Here is a 27385-nt window from a genome sequence, read left to right as displayed (position 1 = left end):
CATCTTTATATAATAGATTCTGATTTTTTATTGAATTCACAGGCATACCTTTTATCGATTGTCACCAGAGAATGTACATTAATCCTGACTGGGTCCTCTGAACATTCCTAATTATTGTGAAAATCAGTTTTAAAAATTGTGTTTGTTTATAGCAATAAAGTCTGTTCTACAGCAGTACATTTGTCTTTTGGAATGTTAATTGTTTTGGTAAAATATATATATATGTTCAAAGTGCAATAAAATGCAGAAAGTTCTCTGTTGCTTATTAAAATATTCAACCAGCATTCACAGATAGCACCAAAGTGCAAAGAGTTATGAAGCAGTTCCAATTGCTACCATATGCTTACCAGTGTAGGCACTTGGAGAGGCTGATTTGATCATTTGAAAATTCTTGAAATTCAAATTCAGAAAGCCTGACTTTTTTTTTCTTGAACCATTGCAAAACTCGGATTATAATAATTTTTCCACTTAGTGAAAAACTATTTGAGTCCATTCTTACAGAAAAATAGCGCATGAATAAGAAGTATAATATCGGGTTCCAGATCAACCTTCTTCTAGGACCCTTCTTCGGGTTGACCTGTGCCAATGGCATAATTGTTGTCATCCCACGTGACAGCCATGGGTGCTGCCGATGGGCAGTCCTGACAGGAAGAGGCAGTGTTATGGTTTGTGGGGTTTTTTTGTGGGTTCTAAAGTTAGGGAAATGCAGAGGGTGACTGGAATTCTTAATTAAATAACTTTCCACAGTATTCTTCAGCACCATACTAATATTGAAGAGGAAGGAAGATAGAGGGAAGCTGTCAGTGATCAACTGGGTGAACTGTCTGGAAAGGTCAAGGCTAAAGAGCCAACTAGTGCAGATCATTTGTGGGATCATTGTTGGAGTCAACTTTTTAACAAATACTTTGCACTTTTACTTAATTGAATGCCTTAAACCAAAGGTGGCTTTTAGTCTGGCATGTGTTTTATTTTTTTTCAGGCATTAAAGGAACAGTAACACCAAAAAATGAAAGTGTTTTAAAGTAATTAAAATATAATATACAGTTGCCCTGCGCTGGTAAAACTGGTAAGTTTGCAACAGAAACGCTACTATAGTTTATATAAATGAGCTGCTATGTCAACACGGGGGCAGCCATTGAAGCTGGGAAAAAGGAGAAAAGGCACAGGCACATAGCAGATAACAGATAAGCTTTGTAGAATATAATGGGGTTTTATCTGTTATCTGCTAAGTAACCTGTGCCTTTTCTCCTGTAAATGGCTGCCCCCGTGGCTACACAGAAGCTTTATTATATAAATTATAGTAGTATTTCTAAGGAAAACACACCAGTTGTACCAGTACAGGGCAGCATTACATTATATAGTAATTACTTTTATACACTTTCATTTTTTGGTGTTACTGTCCCTTTAACTGCCATTTTCTAACCTTCTGCATTGCATTATGGGCACCAAAGAACATAATGAAGGTGTCTGGGACTGTGGGGAAGGAAAACGGACCTGACCTGTCCCTAGGGGTTGAGCTAAAAGTATATTTATAACCAACACAAGTGTTGACTGCTTGTGTATATTATACAGCAGAAGTTTGAAAAATGTTAAAAGATACATAGATCTTGTAGGAACACATTTTAATATGATGATGTTATTATAAGCAAATCGAAAGTTTTAAATATTTTCTGTGTCTTTTTGTTCAGTTAGCTTTTTCTTCAGATGAGTGAAAGGAAATATCCTGTCTTGCATAGCTGTGCACAATAGTAGAAAACTCCCATGTGAAGGAGCCAAAAAGACAATATTCAGTACATTCAGAACCACTTTGTATGTACTCTCTAAAAGTGCTATAGTGGGCCAAAATTACTATTGGACAGCCTTCCATCTGGACTACAACTCCCAGCAGCCCAAAATCCATTCATGTTCTGCTGTGCATGGAAGTAAACAGCAAGTGGATTATTAGCTGTGTTAAGTCTCTTGCAGGTTAGTACTGAATCCCCTCCTACCTCATGCAATTTAGCTTGATAAACAGATCTGAGAACAGCTTGACACCTTAATAAAAGAACACTAAAAAGACTTGACAGTTGCTAACAGTTCATTATATCCCCTTCCTAATACTGAGGACATTATTTGATGCATTTTCCTTGGTTATGTTTCCTCTCTGGTTGCACCATGTGAAAATAAACCAGTTATTGGCAACTAAAATAAAACAGTCCCAAAATTCTGTTATGTTTTAAACCTTCCTATTTTGTGCAAGCTGTTTTTATGTCATATAATCTCTCTGAATCAAATATTTGTACAACTGTTATTATCTTCTGTTTGTTTGAGTTCCCCATCCAGTCTCTGCAGGTTCGGTCCCTCGATTAATCCCTGAAATCATATGAAGTCTTTTGAAACCATTGTTATTATCTCTGCATAAAACAAACAGGAAAGTCATACAATATGGAAGGGTTAGTGGAAGCTAGAAGTTGCACTGTGATGCTTTCACCAAACCAGGGCATTGACATTATTAGAAAATGATCAGATTCCCTATCAGTATTTTTTCATATAAACAGTAACAGGGCTAAGGTGATTGCAGTTTCCAATATGGTGTTTTTGGAGAACATGTCTGCTTTTACTGTTTTTATAAATTTCTAGTAGAGCCCTTTCCCACTGGCTTATCACTGAGGTGCAGTCTATGGATATTTTAAACATGTATTCAGTTGTAATATAGATATTTTATATGAAAGAGGTCTGGAATCTATTATAATGCAAGCATTTTCCACCAGCATCTTGGAGATTTTTCCCTGTATTTGTAGGCTCATTAGGCCACATATGCACTTACATATGCAAGGCCAGAGCAAGGTTAGCCTCAGGGAGAAATGGAATGAATGTATTGCTTCAGGGCAGCAGAAAGGAATACACTTTCCCCTTCTTTGGACAGTAGAAGTTATTGCTGTTTAAGTCAAATGTAGTCTCATATATGTTTTGCTGTTAACAAGTTAAAGGAGAACTGAACCCTAAAAATGAATATGGCTAGAAATATATTTTATATACTGAACTTATTAAAGCAGTCTATTATCTATATAGCAGAATGATCCAAGCCTTCAAACTTGGCACAGGAGCTCACCATCTTGGAAGTGCCAGTGACATGCACATGCTCAGTGTGCTCTGGGCAACTGTTGAGAAACTAAACTTAGAGGTTTTAAAAATTATCAAGTCGAAAATAAGGCTGCCCTATCATAGAAGTTGATGCTACTGGGCTGATTAATAATTCATTATTAGTGATGCTAAACTGCACTGGTTTCTGAGCTGCCAGTGCCATGTAATAAGAATCTGAATTAATTACTAGTCAGCCTTATATTGTGACATTTATATTCTATATAGCATATTGTGAATCAGTCCCTACGTTCAGGTAACAGCAGCACAGAGCATGTGTAGGGAAGCAGCAGAAAAGAAGATGGGGAGCTACTGGGGCATCTTTAAAGGCACATATTTTCCCTGATAAAGGGCTGTGTTTGCTTTGGGCTGGTTCAGAAGCCCAGAACATAATGTACAACATTTCTACCGTAATTATAGTTAGGCTTTAGTTTTTCTTTAAGAGTAATCACATTGCAGACGTCTGTCTCAAATTACAGAGGTATTTAGAAGTATTTCACTCATTTTTGATTGGGTTGAACCTGAGACCAGATGCTTACTTGACTGCCTTATGGATATTGTTAAGGCATTGGTTTTGTGCTCATTACAGAACATACAATCACACCCAAAAGATTCATTTAAGTTTTGGAATATCTTGTACATGGCTGTTTTTGTACCCTTTTCACCCTTTGCATTGTATCCCACTATATCATTATAATTTATGGGATAGATTTGGGGAATTCGAATATTCTACCACAACAACAAATGCAAACAATGACACTTTAGCAGGTATGGAGGCACTTTTTTTCTCTAAGCCACACAGTTTTGCCGACTCTGTATGAATCACATCAAGGTTACAAAAACATCATTGGTGAAAAATGCTGCTTATATTTAGGGTATTCCTGCATTTACACTGTCACGAAACTAGCAAGCAGCAAGAGATGGCAAGTCTTCACTTGACCAGAAATGTGATCATGTATCAGAGTTTCACAGCACACTCTCTCTTCCCCTAGCATGTAGCACACACACAACATTTCCCACAGGAAATGGCATAGGTTTTTTTTATACTTGATAAGTGTATTTACAGATGCTTACACCAGTTACTGTATGTTGCATTTGTATCCATGTGCATGTGAGTCATGTGCATTTCCATTAAGGGGATCCCCACCCTCAACCCACTGTTTTTTACAGTAAAAGAAAATGTAATTATAAGCAGTTTTCCAAAATACTTGAATTTAATACATTTTAAAGGTTTCTACCTTCTCTGTAGATGTAATTGTAGGAGAAAACAGTATTTGTTCATCCTTTTCTGTTCTCTGGTCCTGAATCTTCCTGGAATCTAGTACAGGTATAGGATCTTTTTCCAGAAAACTGGGGATTTCCAGGATAGGGATCTTTCCATAATTTTGATCACCACACGTTAAAGTTCGATAAAAATAATTTAAATATGGGATAAAGCCATTAGGATTGTTTTGCCACCAATATGGATTTATGCAGCTTAGTTATCATCAACTCTATGGGGTCTATGGGAGATGGCCTTCCTGTAATTTGGAGCTATATGAAAGAGTTTCTGGATAAGGATTCCCATGCCTGTAGAAGTCAACGGGCTCTAGATCTCCTTCCGCTACATTGTTTCAAGAAATTTACAGGGACAGACAACTAATGCATTCAATTGCAACTGTATTTTTTTTAAAATTCTAAAAACTGAAAATGTTTATCCTATATAGGCAAGTTCATCAAAAAGGTATTCAAAGCATTCAGATGAATTGACAAATTGATTTGCCTTAATAAAATTATTTTAGTTCATTAGACTTAATCTCTTAGGATATTTTTGTACTGATAATTGTTGGTGGATACTCTTCTTCTGTCCTGTTGGTGTCCCACATTGGCACCATTTAAATTAGAGAAGCAAGTAAAGGGACATAAAACTACAGATGATCATATTGAAGTGTAGTAGCATGACAAATTGCAGCATCTTATCCAGTAAGTGAATCCAGTGTGATATACCGTGCAGTATAGTGCCAGGATTAGAGATGTAGCGAACTGTTCGCCGGCGAACTAATTCGCGCGAACATCGGGTGTTCGCAAGTCCGCAAATTCGCGAACTTTTCGTGATGTTCGCAAATTTGGGTTCACCGGCACCGAAAAAATCGCAAAACTTACGATAACGTTACGAATGCTCCGAAAAAGTCGCAAAACTTACGATAACGTTACGACTGCTCCGAAAAAGTCGCAAAACTTACGATAACGTTACGAATGCTCCGAAAAAGTCGCAAAACTTACGATAACGTTACGAATGCTCCGAAAAAGTCGCAAAACTTACGATAACGGTACGACTGCTCCGAAAAAGTCGCAAAACTTACGATAACGTTACGAATGCTCAGAAAAAGTCGCAAAACTTACGATAACGTTACGAATGCTCCGAAAAAGTCGCAAAACTTACGATAACGTTACGAATGCTCTGAAAAAGTCGCAAAACTTACGATAACGTTACGAATGCTCCGAAAAAGTCGCAAAACTTACGATAACTTTACGAAAGCGCCGGAAATTACGAAAAAGTCGCAAAATTACCGATCATTTCGAAAAACAGCGTGTGTCAATTTTTCATAGAAATTTTTGCTTGATCCCCCTCCTGCATGCCACTGTCCAGGTCGTGGCACCCTTTAAACAACTTTAAAATCAGTTTTCTGGCCAGAAATGGCTTTTCTAGGTTTTAAAGTTCGCCTTCCCATTGAAGTCTATGGGGTTCGCAAAGTTCGCGAATATTCGCAATTTTCGGCAGAAGTTCGCGAACAGGTTCGCGAACTTTTTTTTTGAGGTTCGCTACATCCCTAGCCAGGATAGTCTTGCCTCATGTCTTCCTAATAAGCAACAGGCATTATACATGAGTAGCCTTTATGAGAACAGGGAGAATAGCAAGGTTACTAAACCGAGAAGCTGTTAGGTAGACACCTGCCTACTTCAACTGAGGAAATAGCAACATTGTAGCCCCTTTGCTGTATAAAATGTTTGTTGTATGTAACTAAATGATCCTTTTCTGAGTGATAATGGGGCTCTTTTGTTCTATTTCTTCTTGCTTTTAGAAAATGTACAATGCTCTTAGAGTACCATAAAAAAAACCTTCTAGTGGTGTATAGCACTCTAGATATTTGTGTTTATTAGGGCTTCTTTATCTTTATAAGGCTCCACCCTGCATAACTTGACCTGCGCTGGCAATCTGGTCACTACTTTCTTATGCTAACAGTGTTCATTGAGCATTCAAGAAATCACCTTGTGAGCACACAGCCACCTAACGAGTCAGAAGCCCGTGACAAGTACTCAGAAAGGGAAACTTAAAGGGGTGGTTCACCATTAAGTTAACTTTTAATATGTTATAGAATTAACTATTACTACCAATTCCTTTCAATTGATTCAACTTATTTGTTTGTTTTTTTTATAGTTTTTGAATTATTTGCCTTCTTATTCTAACTCTAACTCAGCTTATTCTAACTCAGCTTTCAAATGGGGACCCCTGCAGCCAAAAAACTGTTGCTCTGTTGGGCTACAGCTTTATTGTTATTTTTTATTTTTATTACTTATTTTCCTATTAAGATGCTCTCCTATTCAAATTTTAGTTTCTCATTGAAACCATTACCTGGTTGCTAAGGTAATTTGAACCCTAGCAACAAGATAGCTGATGAAATTCCAAACAGGAGAGCTTCTGAACACAAATTTGAATATTTAAAAAAACTACAAATAATAAAATATAATATTACTCTCTACATCATACTAAATGATGCAACCACTTTAAGTCTAACATTTACTATGATTCACCCAGGCCTACGTATAGCCCTAGGGGCTGATTTACTAACCCACGAATCCGACCCGAATTGGAAAAGTTCCGACTTGAAAACGAACATTTTGCGACTTTTTCGTATTTGTTGCGATTTTTTCGGCTTCTTTACGAATTTTTCGTTACCAATACGATTTTTGCGTAAAAACGCGAGTTTTTCGTAGCCATTACGAAAGTTGCGTAAAAAGTTGCGCTTTTTTCGTAGCGTTAAAACTTACGCGAAAAGTTGCGCATTTTTCGTAGCGTTAAAACTTAAAAGGTGCAAAGTTTCGCGTAAGTTTTAACGCTACGAAAAAAACGCAACTTTTTGCGCAAGTTTTAACGCTACGAAAAATCGCCAGATTTTACGCAACTTTCGTAATGGATACGAAAAACTCGCGTTTTTACGCAAAAATCGTATTGGTAACGAAAAATTCGTAAAGAAGCCGAAAAAATCGCACAAATACGACAAAATCACAAAATACCGATCATTACGAAAAAAACGCAATCGGACTCATTTCGACCCGTTCATGGGTAAGTAAATCAGCCCCTTAGTCTTTAATGTCTCCCTAGCTGCTTTTCTGCATTATTTTTCTCAGTAGTGTCTGACTTTCTTATGGAGAGAAACACCACACAACTAGTTTCTGCATCTTATTAAGCTCACCTAGCAGTATCAGACTGGGCCCCCCTAGTGGCGGCCCAGACCCGATTCACACAGGGCTCTCCTCTGATGCATTGCAGGTAAGTTTCAATTAGGCGCACTAGGGGGAAGGGGCAGATGGGTGTTGGGGGCGTGGGGGGGTGTGTGTAAAGGTGGCGGGGGCCATCACTGGACAGGAGCCCAATGGCGGGGGGCCATCCATGAGGCAGGAGCCCAGTGGGCCCTGCACCCCCCAGTCCAACCCTGCAACCTACCACTCTCCTACCTATTGCTGAGTTGCATTTTGTCAAATATGGAGCTTCCCAATAACCTCTGAGATTTTGAAAGCAATCTTTTGTAAACTAATTTAGGCATTGCTAAAGGGGAATGAAAAGGCATGTGCACTGTTTAGGTCTTGACTTCAGCCTTATGATTTTTGCCTCTTATATACACCTATATACACCTAAAAACACCTTTGATAAAATTAACACAATAAATAGGACTTGTGTTGCACTTACATTACCATAGTACTGGGATGATAACAGTTTAATTATAAAATAGGCTGACTTTTGCCAACTGTAATAAAATGCTTAGTGATAAAGTAGAACACATTGTTTGGCCAAATAAAGCTACAGAAGGGGCTCCACTTATTGTAAAGTTTAACATTTTGGAATGCTTCTAACCCAACCCCCCCCCCACCCCCATCCTGGGCGGTTTTCAAAATAGTAGCAATTACTGAATGGAACCTTTCATTGTCAATGTAGCCATTCCAAACTGAGCCAATGAAAGTAATAAAATATAGTCCAAATGTATCAGTATTCTATGCAAATTGCTACCCCTCTAAATGAAGAAGCTATAAGAAAGGATTATGTTAGGTGTCATTATGCACGTATAAAAATGTTTGTCATGAAAAAAGTAGTGCAGAAAATAAATACAGGTTAGAACATGCCATTCTGTGAGTATGGCACCAACAATGAAAGTCAGACAGGAAGTTATTCAGTCTGTATGAAGCAAGGGAAAAGACACCACTGATGAACACAGTCTGCCACAGTGATTATAAGTTTTTTTTAAAATTGATTTTGACACCAATGGCCAGGTTTATATGATCTTCTGAAAAACTTAGGTTCTATATTGCACCATTTCATTTACCCACACCAACCAGTCAGGTCTTTGCTTTTGGTTTCTAACTTGTAGTAGTCTGTTCAAAGCTAATCTCTGATTGGTTTCTAGTGGTAAATGCCGATGTATCACCTATGTGTGTAAGTAATTCCTAGTCAATCTAGTGCCTATAGAGAGGCTCTCTATAAAAGCTGCATAATTAGGTGATGTCCATGTTCAACTTATTAGTAGCGATGAGCGAATTTGTTCTTTTGTCGCATGGCTATTCTTTTGTCGCCCATGGCTATTTTTTTGTCGCCCATGGCTTTTCTTTTGTCGCGTGGCAGTTCTTTTGTCACCCGCGGCTATTCTTTTGACGCCCGCAGCTGTTCTTTTGTCGCCCGTGGAAATTCGCCACGAATCCATGCCTGGCGAAACATTATGAAAACTCCTTTATTTAGTGTGTTTTGGGGTAGGGGGAGAAGAGAAGCAAACCAGGGGCCTGATCCCTTATTGTACAGAGCATATCATGTCATAACCACTTTGATTCACCCTGTGTGCAGTGAGTTAATGAAGTTATATTCAGGCCCTTGACACCCATTCCCTACTTTTTGGTGGGTATACTAAAATAATACAGCTCCCATGTCACTCCAATCTTAGACAGTTGAAGCAGGGTACAAAATTCTCTCCTACTGACAGTAAAATAAGCCAATCACAAAATAGATCTCCAAAATCTCAGGGGCATTACTGTCTCCTCCCCAGCACATAATAACTCCTTGGCAGGATTGATTTGCAATGTGATGGTTTTAAAGTTTTTTTATTTTAAGTTTATAAACCTGTTTTTTGGAAGGTGACCACATAACCTGTAAACAAATTTGTTGTTACAAGTTTGATCACATTTGATCCCTACCTCCTCTACCATATAGGGTGTTGATGTGTCATGGGAGAGTGTAGTCTACTACATTTTCAATAATGAATAGCTGGTGGGTAAGTACCCTTAGACCCCTGGCACAAGGTGTTTGAGAATGCTGAAATCATGTAAGGGAGCACCACAGTAACGGAACATCTATTTCTAACAGCAATAGTTTCCTATTCTCTTGAAGGGCGAATGCATTGCCTGTGAGTGACCAGAAACCAGAAATCTAAGGCAGTATCACTCCAAATGCTATGTTCCTAGTTATTATCTATCTGAATGCATTTACCATTCAGGATAAAAATAAGTGGCTCCTGGCAGAAAAGGGCGGTTACTGTTATTCCCGCTGAGAGAGCCATTTTGATTACAAAAGCCTGTATGCTATGGGCCTTAGGCATGCAAAAGGCAAAACTGATTTTTAATTATCACAATATAATACATAGGATAGGGGGCATGGATAGGTCATACATGCTATTGGGTAGGGGCCATAATATTTACAGATTCCCTGGGGCTCCACTACAGATGAGCCATAGTTGTGTTTCTATTACCCCACCCTTGCCCTCTGGCTAAGAGGAAGAGGTCAGGTCAATTGTTTTCCTCCTACTCTTTCAGGCATGTGGTTAAAAAACATTTCTTTTAACAGCATTGTATACTGTAGCACAAAATCTGATGGATTTATGCTAATGGAGCCATTTCTTTTAAGGTACAGGGGATTACAGCTGTGATCTGATGGCTCACTAAATTATTGCCAAACATTTTTCCATAAACATGAAGTGCAGGGGTGTACCATGATGTATGAGCCTTCTGTTGAAAAATGCCACCGTCCGCCAGTGAGCAGAGCTATGTGATATCAACACACAAGTTTTCTCTGTCAATGCTTACTGTTTTTACACTCTAAGCCCCACTACTATATGCTGGAAGTGATGTTGATTTACAACAAAGCACCATGCTCCTGTTGTACATACAGTATGCAGAGAAATTAGTAGCAGAAAATTTTTCTTACAGAGGGGCCAATGTGAATGAAGGAACAATGTAGCTGTGAACAGTGCAGCTGCAAATATCACTGTAAATATATAAATGTTTGAAGAACTTTACTGCTGAAGGTTTGACAGAGTAGTCTTACATTAGAAAGCTAGGATCATGTTCAGACAATGTGCTGGCTGTTCAGACAATTTGCTGGCTGAAGAACAAAACAGATACAGTTTCAGATATTCAAGTACTATATGTTAATGTAGAGAAATTAACATATAAAGAGGGTGATTTACTAATGCAGTGCAATGTGCAAAGTGCAAAATTAAAATGGTAGCCGCCATTAGTGCTGAGTGAATCTGTCCCATTTCACTTCGCCAGAATAAAAAAAAATAAAAAGTGGCAAAACAATTCAACGCGCAATCATTTTTTGTGACGCGCATGTGTGATTTTTTTTTTATGAGAAATTTTGCGCCCGTTTCATGAAAAAGTCCACGAAACGCAGAAATTCTACGCGAACCAATGCCTGGCTCATCACTAGCTGCCATCAGTGCTGGGCCAAGGGTATTAGGCACCCAAGGCAAGCCCCACCCTTGATCAAACCCTGACATTCCCTCTGTAGTTGCGCGATGCAGTGATGAGGGGGGAGGAAACAAGTAGGAGTGATGGGCAAGTTGAGATCCCCCTGTGGTGATGAGTAGAAGGTGATTCAATAAGCTATAGTGATAAGCTGGTAGGAGGCAGAACTAGGGGTAGACAGAAGGGAGGGGTACATGCCTAAACCCCCCCCCCCCCCCCCCCCCCGTTCTGTGGGCCTTAGGCACCTGCCTCATCTGCCTTTCCCTGGTTCTGGCCCTGGTTGCCATGATTTTTACTCACAATGCAGTGTTTTCGCAGTTTATTATGTTTAGCAGCATTCCAGTTTCGAATTTTAGCAGCTATCTGGTTGCTAGAATATAAATTACCTTAGGAACCAGGCAGTGGTTTGATTGAACTACCCCTCTAACTTGCACCTACCTCAACTTGCTCATGATGCACCAATAGATACAAATTAGTGGGCATTTTTGGAAATTATGTTCCCTGGATTTGTGTTTGAATGTATCACCTGCGTATGAAGTTAATAAAAGCATTAGCATTTAATGCATTTAATACAAGGAAATTGCAACTATTGCTGCAACCTTGCTGATAGTAATTTCAGGAGCATATATGGAAGCAGGTACCTTTCTGGATTGCACAAATACATTTACAAACTGGGGATCAGGGCACAATGTGCAAAAAAGCAGGAACAAGCAGCCATGTTTTTGCATTGTGCACACCGCCTTTGTCATGATCGCCCAAATGGAACACAAGGACCTATGTTTTCCCAATGAATACAGTGCTGCATTTATAAGGGGTGGGCTAGGGGAAGCTTGTAGGTTTTCCTTAACCCACCCCCTAACTTGCTTGTCATCACATATGATATAAAGAGCGCCAGGGCTGCCTTGCACCCACCAAGCACTGCCCCCAGATACAAGTCCTGGGTAACAGTTAAGTATTTTGTAATTAACAATTTTCTCTTGTGTTTATAAAAAAAGTCTTAGCCTGAAATATTTGTTATGATGTTTTGCCTAACATGTCTTTTATTAGCCCAAACACACAGGGCTAAAACCTCTGACACTGACCGCAACTGAGTTACAAAGTCTGTAATGAGACAGTTTGTCAGCAACCATTACTCTTAATGTGTCTGATTCATTTATTTTTCCACTGCATTGTTTAAAGCTCTTGCAAATTCTATGGCTGTTCTATAGCTTGGTGAAAAACACCTGGCTTAAAAAATATGTATTATGGATGAGGACAAAACAATGACTACATTGCTGGAATCAGCTTTGCTTTTAACTCCCCTGCAGTCAAAGCAAGCAGAAAAAAACATTTGTGGTGTCACAAATGTGGTGGGAGGTGGTGATGAGTCTTTCATTGCAAATGATTATCCTGCTGAGCCAATGCAATTCTAAGGACTGCCACTGGGAGGAGAACTCAAGTCACTTTAAATAAGGCAGATAAGCAGAAGTTTTCAGTTAGAAGATAGACCTGGACGACCACTGATGAACTCTTCCTTCTCCACTTTTTTCTGACTTGAGAAATTTTCAGTCTACATTTACTTAAAGGTCCTCCTTAGACTACAGAAGAGCGGACAAGCTCCTGCTTCAGAGGGTGGCCAAGTGGTAACTTATTTTATCCACTCAAAAGGATGGCCAACGCAGGCTTGCAACTTTTAGGATTCGCCTTAGCTTGTCTGGGCTGGATTGGGTTTATAGTATGTATTGCAATCCCTCAATGGAAAATGTCATCGTTTGCTGGGGATGCCATTATCACAGCACAGATCACCTATGAAGGACTCTGGATGTCTTGTGTAATGCAGAGCACAGGGCAGATGCAGTGCAAAACCTATGACTCGCTGCTGAAGCTGGACAGTAAGTAGATTTTTTTTTAATTTCATTTGATAATATATATTTCTATGGCTATCTTAAATGCTCAAAAGTATGTGTGCATATATATATATATATATATAAGCATGTAGAACACAGAGCACTCATTGGACTTAAATTATGTGCACAAATTGAACGCAGATAATTTTAGGTACATGAGTGCTCTACATGCTGATATTATTTTTGTGGCAGCACCTGGGCCGCAGCACCTGGGCGTGTGCACTGTCTTTCAAAATCTCTCCCTCTCTCTCTTTCTCTCTCTCTCTTTCTCTCTCTCTATCTCTCTCTCTATATATATATACAGGTAGGGGACCCGTTATACAGAATGCTTGGGACCTGGGGTTTTCTGGATAAGGGGTCTGTCTGTAATTCAGATCTTCTACATTAAGTCTACTGAAAAAATTATTTAAACAGTAATTAACCCCAATAGGATTGTTTTGGCTCCAACTAGGATTCATCATATCTTAGTTGGGATCTAGTACAAGGTTCTGTTCTATTATTACAGAGAAAAAGGGAAACCATTTATAAAAATGGGAATTATTTGATTAAAGTGGAGTCTATGGGAGATGGCCTTTCCGTAATTCAGATATTTCTGGATAATGGGTTTCCGGATAAGGGGTCCAATACCTGTATATCAATTTATACATGCTCTGATATGTTTGGTCCAGGCCTTTGTCCTTTTACATTCCCTTCTTTGTTGATAGTCCACTACTTTACATTTGAAACAAGAATTTTTGATGACAACAGAGAAACTGAGCTATAAAAATTGATGGATAGAGTATGTGTAATTATACTCTAAGTGCCACTACACCTTTGACAACGAATCATCCAGTTATTACCAATGAAATGACAAGTTTATGTTGGTGTTATAAAATACCAGCTTCAATTTAAATATTATTATAATACATTGGCATGGTGTTTATCTTAACTTGCTGGTAATATGACAAAATAATTGTAGCCTGCTGAAAATCATGAATTCTAAGTCAATAAGTAAAACACATTTGTTTCGAGGTAGAAATGCTATTAGGCTTGGCAAGATCACCTTCTATTGATGGCTCATTGATAAGCAGCCTGCTTATTTCATTGCGATTTATTGGATTTATTGGGTTTATTGGGTTGACCACAGTTAGGTACCTGGTTTTATATGAAATAGTCTAAACGTGACATGACAGCCATCTGGCTATGGAAAACATTGAACATAAGTATATTAGGTTGTCCAAAGAGAAGGTACCTGGTGTTATATGAAATAGTCCATAACACTAACCATGAAATGAAGAATGCCTCAAGTTACAGAACTCCTGAAGATTTGTTTTGTGATGTATTAAAAAACAGGAGTGCTGAACCTTCTAGTGAATCATAACTCCCAGTATCCTCTAATAGCATGCAAACAATAGAGGATGTTGGGAGTTGCTATTTCCAGCAGCTGCATGGTATCATATTTTGTTTTAATACTGCCAGAGTACATGCTTCATTTGTAGTGTCCATGAACAGCTTGAGGCCATGTTCAGGTTTTATGAACATTTTTCAGAACAGAATGACCCTGTGTGGCAGTTGTAAATGGGTTAAAAGGATCCACTTGAGAACACAAGAGAATTATATATGAAAATAGCTGCCTCCTTGCTGGACACCCTAGTATTGTTTATAAAGGGCTAGAGTTAGGTATTTTTCTTTGCACAAAGGATAACATCCTTCCTAAGGGAATGTTGTTTTTGGATAACTCAAAGACTGGGAGCCCATATGGGGGGCAGGATTCTTTTTCTTATGTTTCTTAGATGTTGATAGTTCACCAGTTATTCTAAGTTCACAAAGCAGAGAACAAGCAGCCCCTCCTGCAAGATTCCTTCATAATACAATCAGTTAAGGTGTGTCCTGCTTATAATACACTGATACCCCTGTGTAGCATCCAAAAATATTTGATCATTCTTTATACAATAATCTTTCATTTATGTTTTTTATTATTATTTAATATGATTTTATCAGTATATGTTGGACAATACAGATAACAATTAGTTAGTAAAACTAAGACACACAACCATAAAGGAGACTTGTAACCTCAAAATCAACTGAGGACATCTACACTTAATCCCAAACACTGGTCCTTTTAATACTAATAAGAAAGCAACTTTCTCTGACAATGCCAATGTGCCAAATGCATTTGGCCTGGATGAGAACAAATGTTTATGCCTGGTTAATGTTTCAGGAATATGTAGCTGTTGTAAGTAAGCAGAATAGCCTGACAGTTAAAGCAAAAGTCTTAATTATTAAAAGACATTGCTTAAGGAACTGAACAGTCCTTGTCTCTTGCAAATCTTCCTGCCCTGGTAGAAGCACAGGACTCTGCAATGGATCTAAGGTGCTATCATTAGTCTGCATTAGGGCTGACATTGCATATTATTTTATTATTATTCTTTATTTATTAAGAACCAATATTCAAACATTTTATAACAAGAAGGGAGCTGTAAAGCAAGTTAGGTTATACTGAGGAACAAATGTAATGTTCTACTGAACTCATTCAAAAAACCATTTTGGAACATGTAAAGAAGACCAATCCCTGCTTTAATTGCTCAGTCTCATTCTTGTATAGGTGAGTAGCTGCAAGACACAAAACAAGCAGGTTCTCACAAATTTGTGCTGCTCAGACAAGATCAAACCAGCCAAAACATTTGCCCTGAAGGCTGCATGCTTTACACAAATTAGCCCTCCTCCCTTGTGTGAAACAGACATTTGTAACAGCTTAGTTTCTAATCAAATCAAAGTTGTCTTGAAATACATTACTGTCCTGCAGTTTGGTCATAAACTATAGCAAATGTCCCCATCTCGTATTGGTAAGCACTGGTTATGTAATGAATGGCTTTTACTCAGAGGTCTCAAATTTCTTTTTATTGAGGGTGCCACATGTTATATGCTGATTATTGTACATGTATAGGATCCCCTTATCCAGAAAGCTCCGAATTTCAGGAAGGTGATCTACCGCTGACTCCTCTGTATTCACATAATTTAACTTTTTAATAAGGTTTTTTTCTTTTTCCCTGTAATAATAAAACAAGTACCTTGTACATGATCCCAACTAAGATATAAGCAAATACAATCCTACGAAAGATGGTGCAAAATTTACTCAGCGCAACAATAAATCCAAATATTTATTCCATTACATGCAAGGAAATACACCATGTTCAAGCAGCCTATGTAGAAAATAAGCACATCTCAACCCTTGCTATGTATAACATGGATAGAACACATACTAGCATAATATTTGCTATAATACAATCCTCATTATCATCAGCTAATTCAGCCAGCTGACTGTGACTTCTAAAATCTGTAGACTTTGGACAGCTACTTTGTTAAGGAAATATTTGTTGGTTCCTATACATTATATGGTCCAATATTATCTTAAATATTTGAACTGGCTGCAACCTTATCTAGGTTTGACATTTTTGGAACAACTCTATCCAATAACGAGCTTTAAAATCTATGCAACTGGAAGTTGTACTGTGCCTTTAAAAGGTTTATACCGAGACATTTTCTCTGGTGACCCCTCCTTGTCACCCCATTCACACATACACACCCACACACTCATGCCCCAGTAACTGCCAGTTTACAACTTCTTCTGTTCCCTCATATTCTTTAACCTGAGATTGTATGTTGTTTTTCTCACTAAATTTGCCATTTTTTTTGTCTTTGGTCTACTGTAACTTTATAGAAATTCCTATAAGTGACCCAGGTGTAGTTAAAATCCCATCAGCACCTTGTTTAGAAGTGTCACAATACACAATGCTATAGTAACATGAAAATGTAAGTTTTCTTGCTTGTTTATATATATATATGTATATATATAATATATGCAAAAAGGTGAGTCAGACCATGAAATGTGAAGAGTTGCTTGGCTTGGGGTATTTCAGATGAACAAAGAAATGCAGATTCTGGTTCAGACTTGCAGACTTGCTTGCAAGTTAAACATGTTACTACTTTTTCAAGTAAGGACTTGGCAAGGAATTACAACAGGAAGATTTATAAAGATGTTATTACATGGTCACCTAATCTAGTATCAGTAAAAACTCCACAGCAAAAACACTTTTTAACCTGTCCTCTGCTGCTAAAATAATAGTAAAGCTGCCAAAAATTACATAGAGAAACTCCCGAATAAAGGTCTGTGTTTTTATTCTGACAAACCCTTTTATTTACCATCAGAACTTAAATGTATTTGGCAGAGTTGCTGAGTGCACTGGTAAAGGTTCTCGCTACGAGAAAAAGGGCAAGGGGCTGCTAAGGAATTTCAGGGGGTCTTAGTAAAAACCATTCAGGCCCATCTCAGCTTTGGAAATATGGGTTACTGTCAAAACTGACTATGAGTAGGCAGTTGTGGTTTGTTGATATGATTGCATGCTATATGTGCAGAACACAGGTACAAGACCTAGGCATCTTTCAATTGCCTGTATAACTAGGTCCAAGTGTTGTCTCTGTGAAAACATGGTGCAGAAATCAATTTTTTTTTACCATGGCGAGAAAGGTTTTATCAGTTCTTTTCATACCCACAAGTCAATCATTCCAAAACTTTGGAGGTGCCCTCTAATAAAGGAGGGATGGGGAAGGTCAACAAAAGGTCTGTTATGCGGTAATTTTAACATAAATGCTAAGCTGCACTACTAGAACTATTGCACTATTAACCCTGAGTAAGGAAGGCTTGTCAAATTTTGGCATGGCAAATTCTTTGCCACCTCACCATTTTGAGAATCACAGTTGCCTTAAGGGAGATGGCAGACAAAGAGTACATTTTAGGTGTGTCTCAATAAGAGGAGGATTATTTCTACCCTGTATAATTTATGTATGAAAACCCCAACCATGAACATCCAGGGTGAGAAACCAAGGCCTGTGTGTCACAGTCTAGAGTTTATTGGGGTTATGTAATAAAAGGCACTAAGTTTGCCCAGGAGCAGTAACCCATAGCAACCAATCAACAGGAAGCATTTACGGGTCACCTGTTTAAAGGCAAACATCTTATTGGCTGTTATGGGTTACTGCTTCTGGCCAAAGTTAGAGCATTTTATTACATATTAGGGTAAAAGTGTGCACAGAGTGTATCCCTGACAAGGGGACTCCTCAATTTCCCTTTGCCTTCAGCCATCCCTCTGAACCCCATTGTTACATACATTAATAAAACACCAGGAGCCGGAAATGGGTAAAAAGAGGCCACAGCATTTATTTACATTTTATCAAATAAATAGGACCTTGCCAGCCTCACCCCAAGGCAATATTCAAAGCCAGAATTCCATAAGAGATTGCTACTATGCTCTGCTGTTCCTTACTGAAGACTTGAGATCAGCACTATGTCATTATATCCATTGTATTGGGCTGCCTCTACCTACAGAGAGGATGGCCCCAAACTCTGCTACCAGCAGGAGCTGCATCTCCCACCATGAGAGAAGTTCAGCAGCCCTGCTGCCGGCCCTGAATCTGCCGTGCCTCGATGACAGGAAATCCAAGCGGGCTGTCACCTAGCACAAGCAGTAGTAGCGTCTGTATCAATCAACCCACCGTGCAGTCAAAGGAGAGAAGCTCCTTTCTCCCTCTTCTAAAATTTCCTGTGCAGTACTCTGGCAAGGTCCTACCGCTGCTGTGACAGAAACAACTTAAAATACATTAACATATATCCACTGTTTTGATCCAGAGGAAGGCAAAAAAAAACCCAGCCTGAAGCCTGTGCCAATTATGCCTCAAGAGGGAAAAAATTCCTTCCTGACCCCCCCTGGCGATCGGAAAATTCCCTGGATCAAGGATTTGACTTTTATTTAACAAAATTAATACCATGCAGACTCTCACATTCATACTGTATAGTGTTACCGAAACCACAATATAACAGTGCATATAGGAAAACATTCACATTCTGTTATTAATAGATAATATGAGAGCATAAAGAAGAAAATATCCTGGCATTTTACAAAATATGCAAAAAAGAGGGGAGGGTGGGTGGGATGTTTCTACCTGTTCAGAAGATAGGAAGTGAACTCCTTCTTTTGTGACATCACATCCCTATCCTTCTCCACCCCCTGGCCCAGCTTTCCCCCTCCTTAACTTACTGCTTCTCACCCAATCACAGCTGCATCTGATTTTTCCAATCTTTAAACATAAAACAGTGTAATCTGGCTGCTGGTCATTTGGATCCCTTGTCATGCAGCCCCTGCGTTTATAGCTTTAGGGCTTCCTATATTATTATATATTATAATCTATATATTATATATATATATTTATTATATAACTAAATCTGAGACAAATGATATGACAAATGATATGACCTTCAGTGTTTTTTTAGAACAGTGATATGGTCTAAAAACACTGCTTGAAGGATCTGAAGCTGTTTTACTACTATTTGAACTGAAAAAATGAATCCAAATACAGGTGTGGGACCTGTTATCCAGAATGCTTGCGACCTGGGGTTTTCCAGATAAGGGATCTTTCCGTAATTTGGATCTCCTACCTTAAGTCTGCTTAAAATCATTTAAATATTGAATAAACCCAATAGACTTGTTTTGCCTCCAATAAAGATTCATTATATCTTAGTTAGGATCAGTTACAAGGTACTGTTTTATCATTACAGAGAAAAAGGTAATCAGTTTTAAAAATCAGAATTATTTGCTTATGATGGAGTCTATGGGAGATGGGCTTCCGTAATTTTTTAGTAATAAAAAAAAAAATAATTAAAAAATTAAATCCAGTCAACCCTTCAGTAGGCTTGTAGTTGTAGCAATACATATAAAGCAACTGAAGACTTTTGTTACACGTTTATTTGTAATATTATTATTAATACGTTTTCCACAACTTTATTTTCATTGTGGGTTTTACAGATAAAACCTTAACCTAACAAGCTAAATTAACACTAAAATGTAGATTAGCATTTAAAAGGTTACATCTGATTATTTTTAATGGAGCTATGGTTTCTTTTTTAAGGCACTATGCAGGCTACCCGAGCACTGATGATCTGCGGGATTCTTGTTGGTTTCTTTGCCATGTGTATTGCAGCAGTAGGGATGAAATGCTTGACATGTCTTCAGGATGATGAAGTGAAGAAGGCAAAGGTTGGAGTAGTGGGAGGAGCACTCTTCATTGTTGCAGGTAAGAGAAAACTTTGGCGAGATGGAAAATCTATGATTATGTACCATTCTACCTCTATCAGACACTCATTTGTGACACCATGTAACATCCAAGAGAAAGCCCATATTCAGCAAGACCAATTCACTTACTTTTAAGTCCCCGACCTTTCTCAGATATGTACGCTGATGTAAAGCTATGAAATACAAATGGTTACTTTGGAATTCCATAATCTACACAAAAGCAGTCAGTATGCAGCCTGTGTCCCTGTTATGGTTATGGAACTCCTCTGTGATTTCTAATATCCTTACATTTTACAATAGGGGGTACCTTATTCCATATACTGTACATTTACACAATGTTTTGGCTTTTACCCAGCTTGATAGCAATGCACTTAAGTTGGAACAATCTTCGGTATGATTGGGCAAACCTTATAGGAAACCCAAGGTCTAAGACTTACTCCAGCAAAGTCTGAATAATACTTAACCTACTCATAAAGAGAGCACTGGTGTAAAAATCATGGGCTGGTGCATTACAGGCTTTAAAGAGGGCAGTTAGACCTAGAGGTAAATGCCACTCGAGCCACAGATTAAACAAGGTTATAAATTGCACACCTAATTCCAAAACAGAGATAGCACACACACAGTACAGTATATGCAATAACTTTAATGCCAATCTGTACTTGTTCGCTATTGATATCTTTTGCACTATTTCCTTTTTTTAATCACAATATGAGCATAAATTTAACACAAATTTACATATTTTTTCTCTTTAGGTCTCTGTGTTTTAATAGCCACAGCCTGGTATGGAAATAAAATTGCAAAGGATTTTTACAACGTGTTCACACCAACCAATTCTAAGTAAGTAGCACCAGAACATGGTAAATCAACAAACATTTCATTCACTACAATCTGCAAATGGCAAGGCCAATATGTCAATGAATCACGCAAAGGAAAATAAAGTTATAGGGGACCAAACCTGAAATTGTTTTTATCAAACAAAAAAGGGGAACTATCAGTGCCAAAATGTAGTCCCTTTGCACTGACCAAACTTAATGAAAACAGCATTTTCAGTATGTAATACTAGTAACACTTTCCTCTGTAGCATATACAAGTTTGGGATCCATCTGGAAATCCATTATCCAGAAAGCTCAAAATTACTGGAAGGCCATATCCCACAGACTCCATTTTAGTCAAATAATTCAAATTTTTAAAAGTGATTTTCTCTAATAATAAAACAGTTCATTGTACTTGATGCACACTAAGAAATAACTAATCCTTATTGGAGGTAGAACAATTCTATTGTCTTTAATTAATGTTGAAATGATTTAAGGTATGGATCTGTATCTGGGGCCATTGCAAATGAGCCTTTACACAATGATACACAATAATAGGTACAGTTACATTTCTTAATGACACCACTGATTATCATGGAATAGTAGTTAAGGTAGAAAAAAAAGAGTATTTATCAAGTTTTCACCGGTTTGCTCAAAGTAAAAAAAAATGTATTAGTCTCCAAACTGGACGAGTCCCTGGATAACCCTAATACTAGGAGGACTGATGACAACAGTCAACAGTCTTCATTTTTCTTACTTGTCATGTAATGTATCTTTCAGTTTATTTCTGTTTAATACTTAGTTGTTCAGCAGCCCTTAATGAAGGCATTGTATAGCAAAGTAATCTGTTTGTTTATCTATAACTTTATGAACACTTGGATAACCTTTTGCCTATTTAAAAATGGCATTTTTAGCAAAATATATGTTTTTTATTTTTGTTTTATGCAGTGATTTCATTTAATGTAAATATCCTTTTTCCAGATATGAGTTTGGCCCTGCCTTGTTTATTGGATGGGCCGGTGCTGCACTGGCAATCCTTGGAGGTGCCTTGCTCTGCTGCTCTTGTCCCAGAAGAGAGACTTCCTACCCACCACCAAGAGGCTACAACAAAAGTGCACCACCTGCTGGAAAAGATTATGTGTAACAGAGGAACGGAAATACTGAATAGAATTACTGCCATGGAGACATTAGAACATTATTCTCCACATTCTCATTATTCTTAAAGGCATTGCATTGCCTTCAGTTTCAGCAACAAAATACACTTGCATCCTTCTTTTCAGTAACAGAACAAGGCTGTCTTGTCATTTAGCAACCCAGTACACCAGTGACAGTGATAAGTTAATGCAGGAAGATATTAAAATCTTGAAAGTCAACAATATGAATGAAAAAACAGAAGGTTATACAGATGTCAGCATTAATCTAAGTCATATTTTTGTCTGTGCAAAACCTGCACCCTAATCCAATACAGCATGTCTAATTATAATTAAATAGACTAAAATCAAATAGCATGCAAAACAGCAGCCCAGGCCTCTGAATAGAGGGCCCCACAATAAATACAAATTAGAATTGAGCAACAGATCTACAGTAATGGTAGCAGCCTGTGCAGTTCAGCACAAGCCATTAAAGAGAACAATCCATACGGGTTGTAAAATCCAATACCAACAAAGCACCCTATAAAGCTTTTTATTGTGTTTAATAAAATGTTAGTCAATCTGGCACTTATAAGGTTTGCCCGCACTAAGCACAACAACAACAGTTATATATCTCCTATTCTACCCGTAATGCTTCATATAAGGAGAAATTCCTTATCTCTAGTACTTTGGTGACATGACAAAATATCTTCCATGAGCTAAATGTATAAATGTGCTAAAGTTGTATTACCTGATCTACTATCACTGTCATGCACAACTCTGTGTTCCAAGTTTTATCCCAACAAAAATGTAGATGTCAGCATTCACACTTGTCAAAAATCTAAGGCATCCCCATACTTTCTATGATAAAAATTGACTGTTTAAGAAGGCAAACTGTTATATTGATGTGTTTCAGAAAGAAAATTTGTAATCATGTGCCAATAAATACAATTGCAGAACTCATAGTTTACTATTTACAGTACAGGCACTATTCTGTGCATCTATTAGAGGAAAACATTTTTTGTGGCTTTTTTATAAAATATCAAAATGTAAGCTGTAGATGAAAATATAAGATATGTCCCTACAGAATCAATAATATGTCAATTTAATAGTAGGGATTTTTACTAGCAACTGTTACTAGCCTGTTACCTGTTACTAGCACCTGGTGAGGGCCTCTTCTGGGACCAAATATTTGGCCAGAGCTCACAGAAAATTTATAAACATATGTAAACATATCAGTCATTAAGCCATAGCTCCAAGAATATATAGGACTGCAGTGTTCAGCACCTGATCTTACTGTAACTGGCCTTCAAGGTGGGCTTCCAAAAGTATCTAATGGAGAAAAGAGACAATCTTCCCAGCTTCTAGACTCTCTCTGGGCTCCCCTCAAAAACATTTTTGGTAAACATTCCCCATTCAGTTGTGTTAAGTCATGCCAAAACCACTTCTCCTATTGTGCTGAAACCCTGCATCCAGCACTGTGGGCTAACTTTATTTCAGTGAGTAAAATATTTAGGCCAGCCCATGGCCAACTGAATCCTGTACAATAATTTTGTCAATATTATCCAGATATAAAAAAGATAGCACCTATCTCTCTCTTTGTTACACTATGGAATTCTATAGCCCATTCATGTCCCTTTAAAGATTTACATGATTGAAGTCATTATTTCATCCTTACTGTATATTATATCTTCATTTATAACTAGCAGCAACAATCATAGTTCTTTAGCCCTTTCTTTTGGTACAATATAAATTGTTAGAATTTGTTATATTTTGTGTTATTTCTGTATTCTAATTTTTTTTTTGTATGTGACTGTTATTTTCAATACGCAATAGTAATGAATTCTGTTTCAAGGCAGAACTGAATCCAAGCATGGGGTACAATGTACAGACATGGTTTCAGGCCATTTTTAGTCAGTTTTAATGGATTACTTTCCTTATGTGATTTTTTTTAATAAATAAGACTTTTACAAGAAATTATTGTTTCATTTCTGAACTAGATTAAACGGAGTACAGACATAATCTACAACTAGCCATGTCCCATCATGTTGTTCTATTATAGTGTGCAGATTTTCTTTATGTCCACCACTGCTATTTTTACCTGTACTACTATAGTATTATCTCTTCTTCTACTACCAGTGACTTAGCACTAGTTCTATAAATGTTTAATATAGTACTTGTATTTTCTCTATTTGTACCACTGCAACCTCTACTACAGCACTATGGAGTATTTTCAAAAATACAGTTTCACATTACAGTTTATTTTTACTGATACTTCCATAGCACTAGCGTTCCTCTGCTTCTGTAGCTACTGCTGTAGCAGTAAGAAGTTTCTTTATGTCTAATACTATTACTATACTGATACAAAGCTTAACAAATTCTGCCACTATTATAGCATTACATAACACTACTATAGTTTATATAAATACCTTGCTGTGTAACCATGGGGGCAGCCATTCAAGCTGGAAAAGAGAGAAAAGGCACAGGTTACATAGCATGTAACAGATAAAACACCACTGAGTTTTGCGGTCTGCTCCCTAATAGATACATATAGTTACAACACTGCTACTACTATAGCACTAAGATTTTTTTTTGTTTCTACCATTAACAGCATGATCATTTTTAGTGCCAACAAGTTACACAGTATTTTACATTAAATTTTAAAGAAACAGAGGTCTAAAAATAATTTAACAAACAAGGGCAGAATAAAAACATCACAGGGCCTTGCTCACAAGAGCTTACCATCAAAAACATGTTTGTGTGCTTACTTGCAATGTTTTAACTCAAGATAATCAACCATCTGAGCTAAGTGTAGGAGTGTAGGAGTGTAGGAGCTAAGTCTAAAATGTGGTATACCAATATAACAAGCCATATGAAGAATTATGTTTCTGTTCTGTTATTCTAAAGATGATCTATATCTTTTAGAAACAATGAAGGATGCAAACCATGGACAAGAAAGATTTATTATGTGTATACTACAGTAATTAAGAGTGTAAAGCTGCAGAGACTAGAGTAAGTTACATGTTGCTTGTAATTACCATTGTGGTAAATGCTTAGTCTGCTTACAGTAGTTCTGTCATAGAGGCATTTCAAAGTACTATTGTTTCCAAATACAAAAAAATACGTAAGTTTTCATACTTTGTGTATTTTTTGCGACTTTTACGTTATTTGCGCAACTTTTCATACTTTGCTACAATTTGCACTACAATTTGTGCAAATGAGTACAAAAGTTTCGGATTCATTCAAGCTTCGTTATCGTGACTTTCCTTGGGCCAGGTTGGAGCTGCAGAGTGCCATTTAGTCCTATGTGAGGCTTCCAAAAACATGCACAGAAGGATCAAAGTCAGAAAGGTTTTCCCACCGTTTACAATCATTCGGATACGAAAATTTTGTGACTTTCGGATTGCCAATACGATTTTATCGTGACTATTGCAAATTTTTCGTAAACATTTTCATGACATCATGAAATTATTGTATCTAATCCGAATTTTACGCTCTTCGGGATCTGCCCCTTAGTCTTGATCTGCAGGAGTAGATGCAGAACATCCCCTTCATATTCTCTGTTCTACTTATGTAACACCTGATCCTTCCCAGTGTAAGTTATGGCATGTCACAGGTTACAAGTTAGTTTCTTCAGTTAAGAAATGAACATTCCTATAGTTAATGGAAGCATTTTATGTGAAAAACTGAATGTGCCAGTGCATTACAGAACTTTAAATATAAAAGGAATGTGCTTAAAAAAAGTAGTGTTTTGGGTTGATTTATTGAGAATATCTTCATCCCATCCATCTGTTCCATTCCCTGGTGTCTCCTCTCCCAGGCTGTGCAGGGTAACTGGCAGCACTCAGCACTGTAGGATAGAAACCAGCTCATACCTGGTATCCCAATCTATGTTGGGGGTATGTTTCCACGTTTCAAACTCTTGCCTCAGGAGGGCACAAAGAAAATTCCTAGCTTGGTTACGTAAACCAGCCCGGATTTGTGGCTAGACCACAAAGGCCCAGGCCTAGGGCGGCAACAATTTAGGGGCAGCATCCCGCCCCGCCACACCAAAATTCTGAAATTTGCTGCCATCCGGAGCAATGGGGACCTCTCCCCACTGCTCAATATGTGAGTATAAATAGACGCGCATGCGTCCTGTGAGTGGCGGTGTGGGGGGGGTTTCGCAAATGTGCATAGAGTGTAATACGCATGCGTGGGGGAGCGACCTATGGGGGCGGACTCGGGGCACCCGGATTACAAATCCAGTGCTGTACGTACATAGGGTTTTCTATGTGTTTTATTACCTTTTATTTTATTTACTCTTTTGCACTTGTATGTCCATTTTTTGTAATATCTTAGAAACTAACCCTGACTACAGTGAGAGAGTGTTTGATACATTTTGCATATTGGGAATATTACCTGTTACAGAGAGCAGAGGAATAATCATATTAGGTCTCTAGGTTGCCTGTTAATGAAAGATGGTGGCAGCAAGTAGATTTTGCTGGGTGTTGGTATGTTTAATGTTAGTCTAACATGTGTGTGAGGTGATTGAGTGTAACCTTGTAGCAACAGCCCAGAGTCACGTACAGCTGAGAGTGCTGTTTTTGTGACAGGTCATTTTTAATAAAATGATAATTTTTAGCACAGAGTGAAAGCAGCACCATATTTTATTCATTATTGCCTGCAAGATTGGAGGATTTTTTAGTCATCCTATATGTCTCCGGAAACATTTTATCAGTTGCTAAGGGTAACTAGACCAGCTATTAGACCCTAAATATTAGCCTTTGCTTCTTAAGGTGGTCATAGAATGAATGTCCAACGATTATGGCTATAGCTATACAAGGTAATGGCAAATTATATTGTTCAGCAGGAAGCTGCAGCTCCTCTCAGTTAAATTGTAAGATGGTCTGTCTACACTGACCCGCAAGGTCACAAAAATACCCAGACAGTGTAAAAGTATGGTCAGAATCAGACAAATATATATATATATATATATATATAGAGAGAGAGAGAGAGAGAGAGAGAGAGAGAGAGAGAGAGAGAGAGAGAGAGAGAGAGAGAGAGAGAGAGAAAGAGAGTTGTGAGGACTACAGCACATGGAGATTCCTTTACTAACACTTTACTAACACTCAACCAACCAGTAATTAGGTTTGTTTAGTCAGCTACAAGAAGAATAATGAAAGCAAAAATAAGATTGGTTGCCATGGTTTACAGCCCAGGTGCAAATGCAAATTTACCCACAGTTAGTAAATGTTTTGGTTTTCTATTCATTGCGTGCAAAAAATACTCAGTGGTGCTTCCTATTCATGGATATGAGAAATGGCCCAAACTAGTGGTAATCAAAAGCTGCATGTGCAATA

The 27385-nt window shown here is 37.9% G+C and overlaps 1 protein-coding gene across 1 annotated transcript; it reads left to right on the top strand.

Moving 5' to 3' along the window:
• Nucleotides 1-12606: 12606 nt before the first annotated feature.
• cldn1 (claudin 1) lies at nt 12607-24016 on the top strand. Its single transcript, NM_001015704.1, is given in 4 exon segments — nt 12607-12980; nt 19938-20102; nt 20854-20938; nt 21895-24016. Coding segments are annotated over 4 exon segments (636 nt in total). The 5' UTR covers nt 12607-12757; the 3' UTR covers nt 22058-24016.
• The last annotated feature ends 3369 nt before the right edge of the window (nt 24017-27385 follow it).

This window comes from Xenopus tropicalis, chromosome 5, assembly GCF_000004195.4.
Source record: "Xenopus tropicalis strain Nigerian chromosome 5, UCB_Xtro_10.0, whole genome shotgun sequence".
NCBI lineage: Eukaryota > Metazoa > Chordata > Amphibia > Anura > Pipidae > Xenopus > Xenopus tropicalis.
This window is presented reverse-complemented; position numbering and strand designations above follow the sequence as displayed.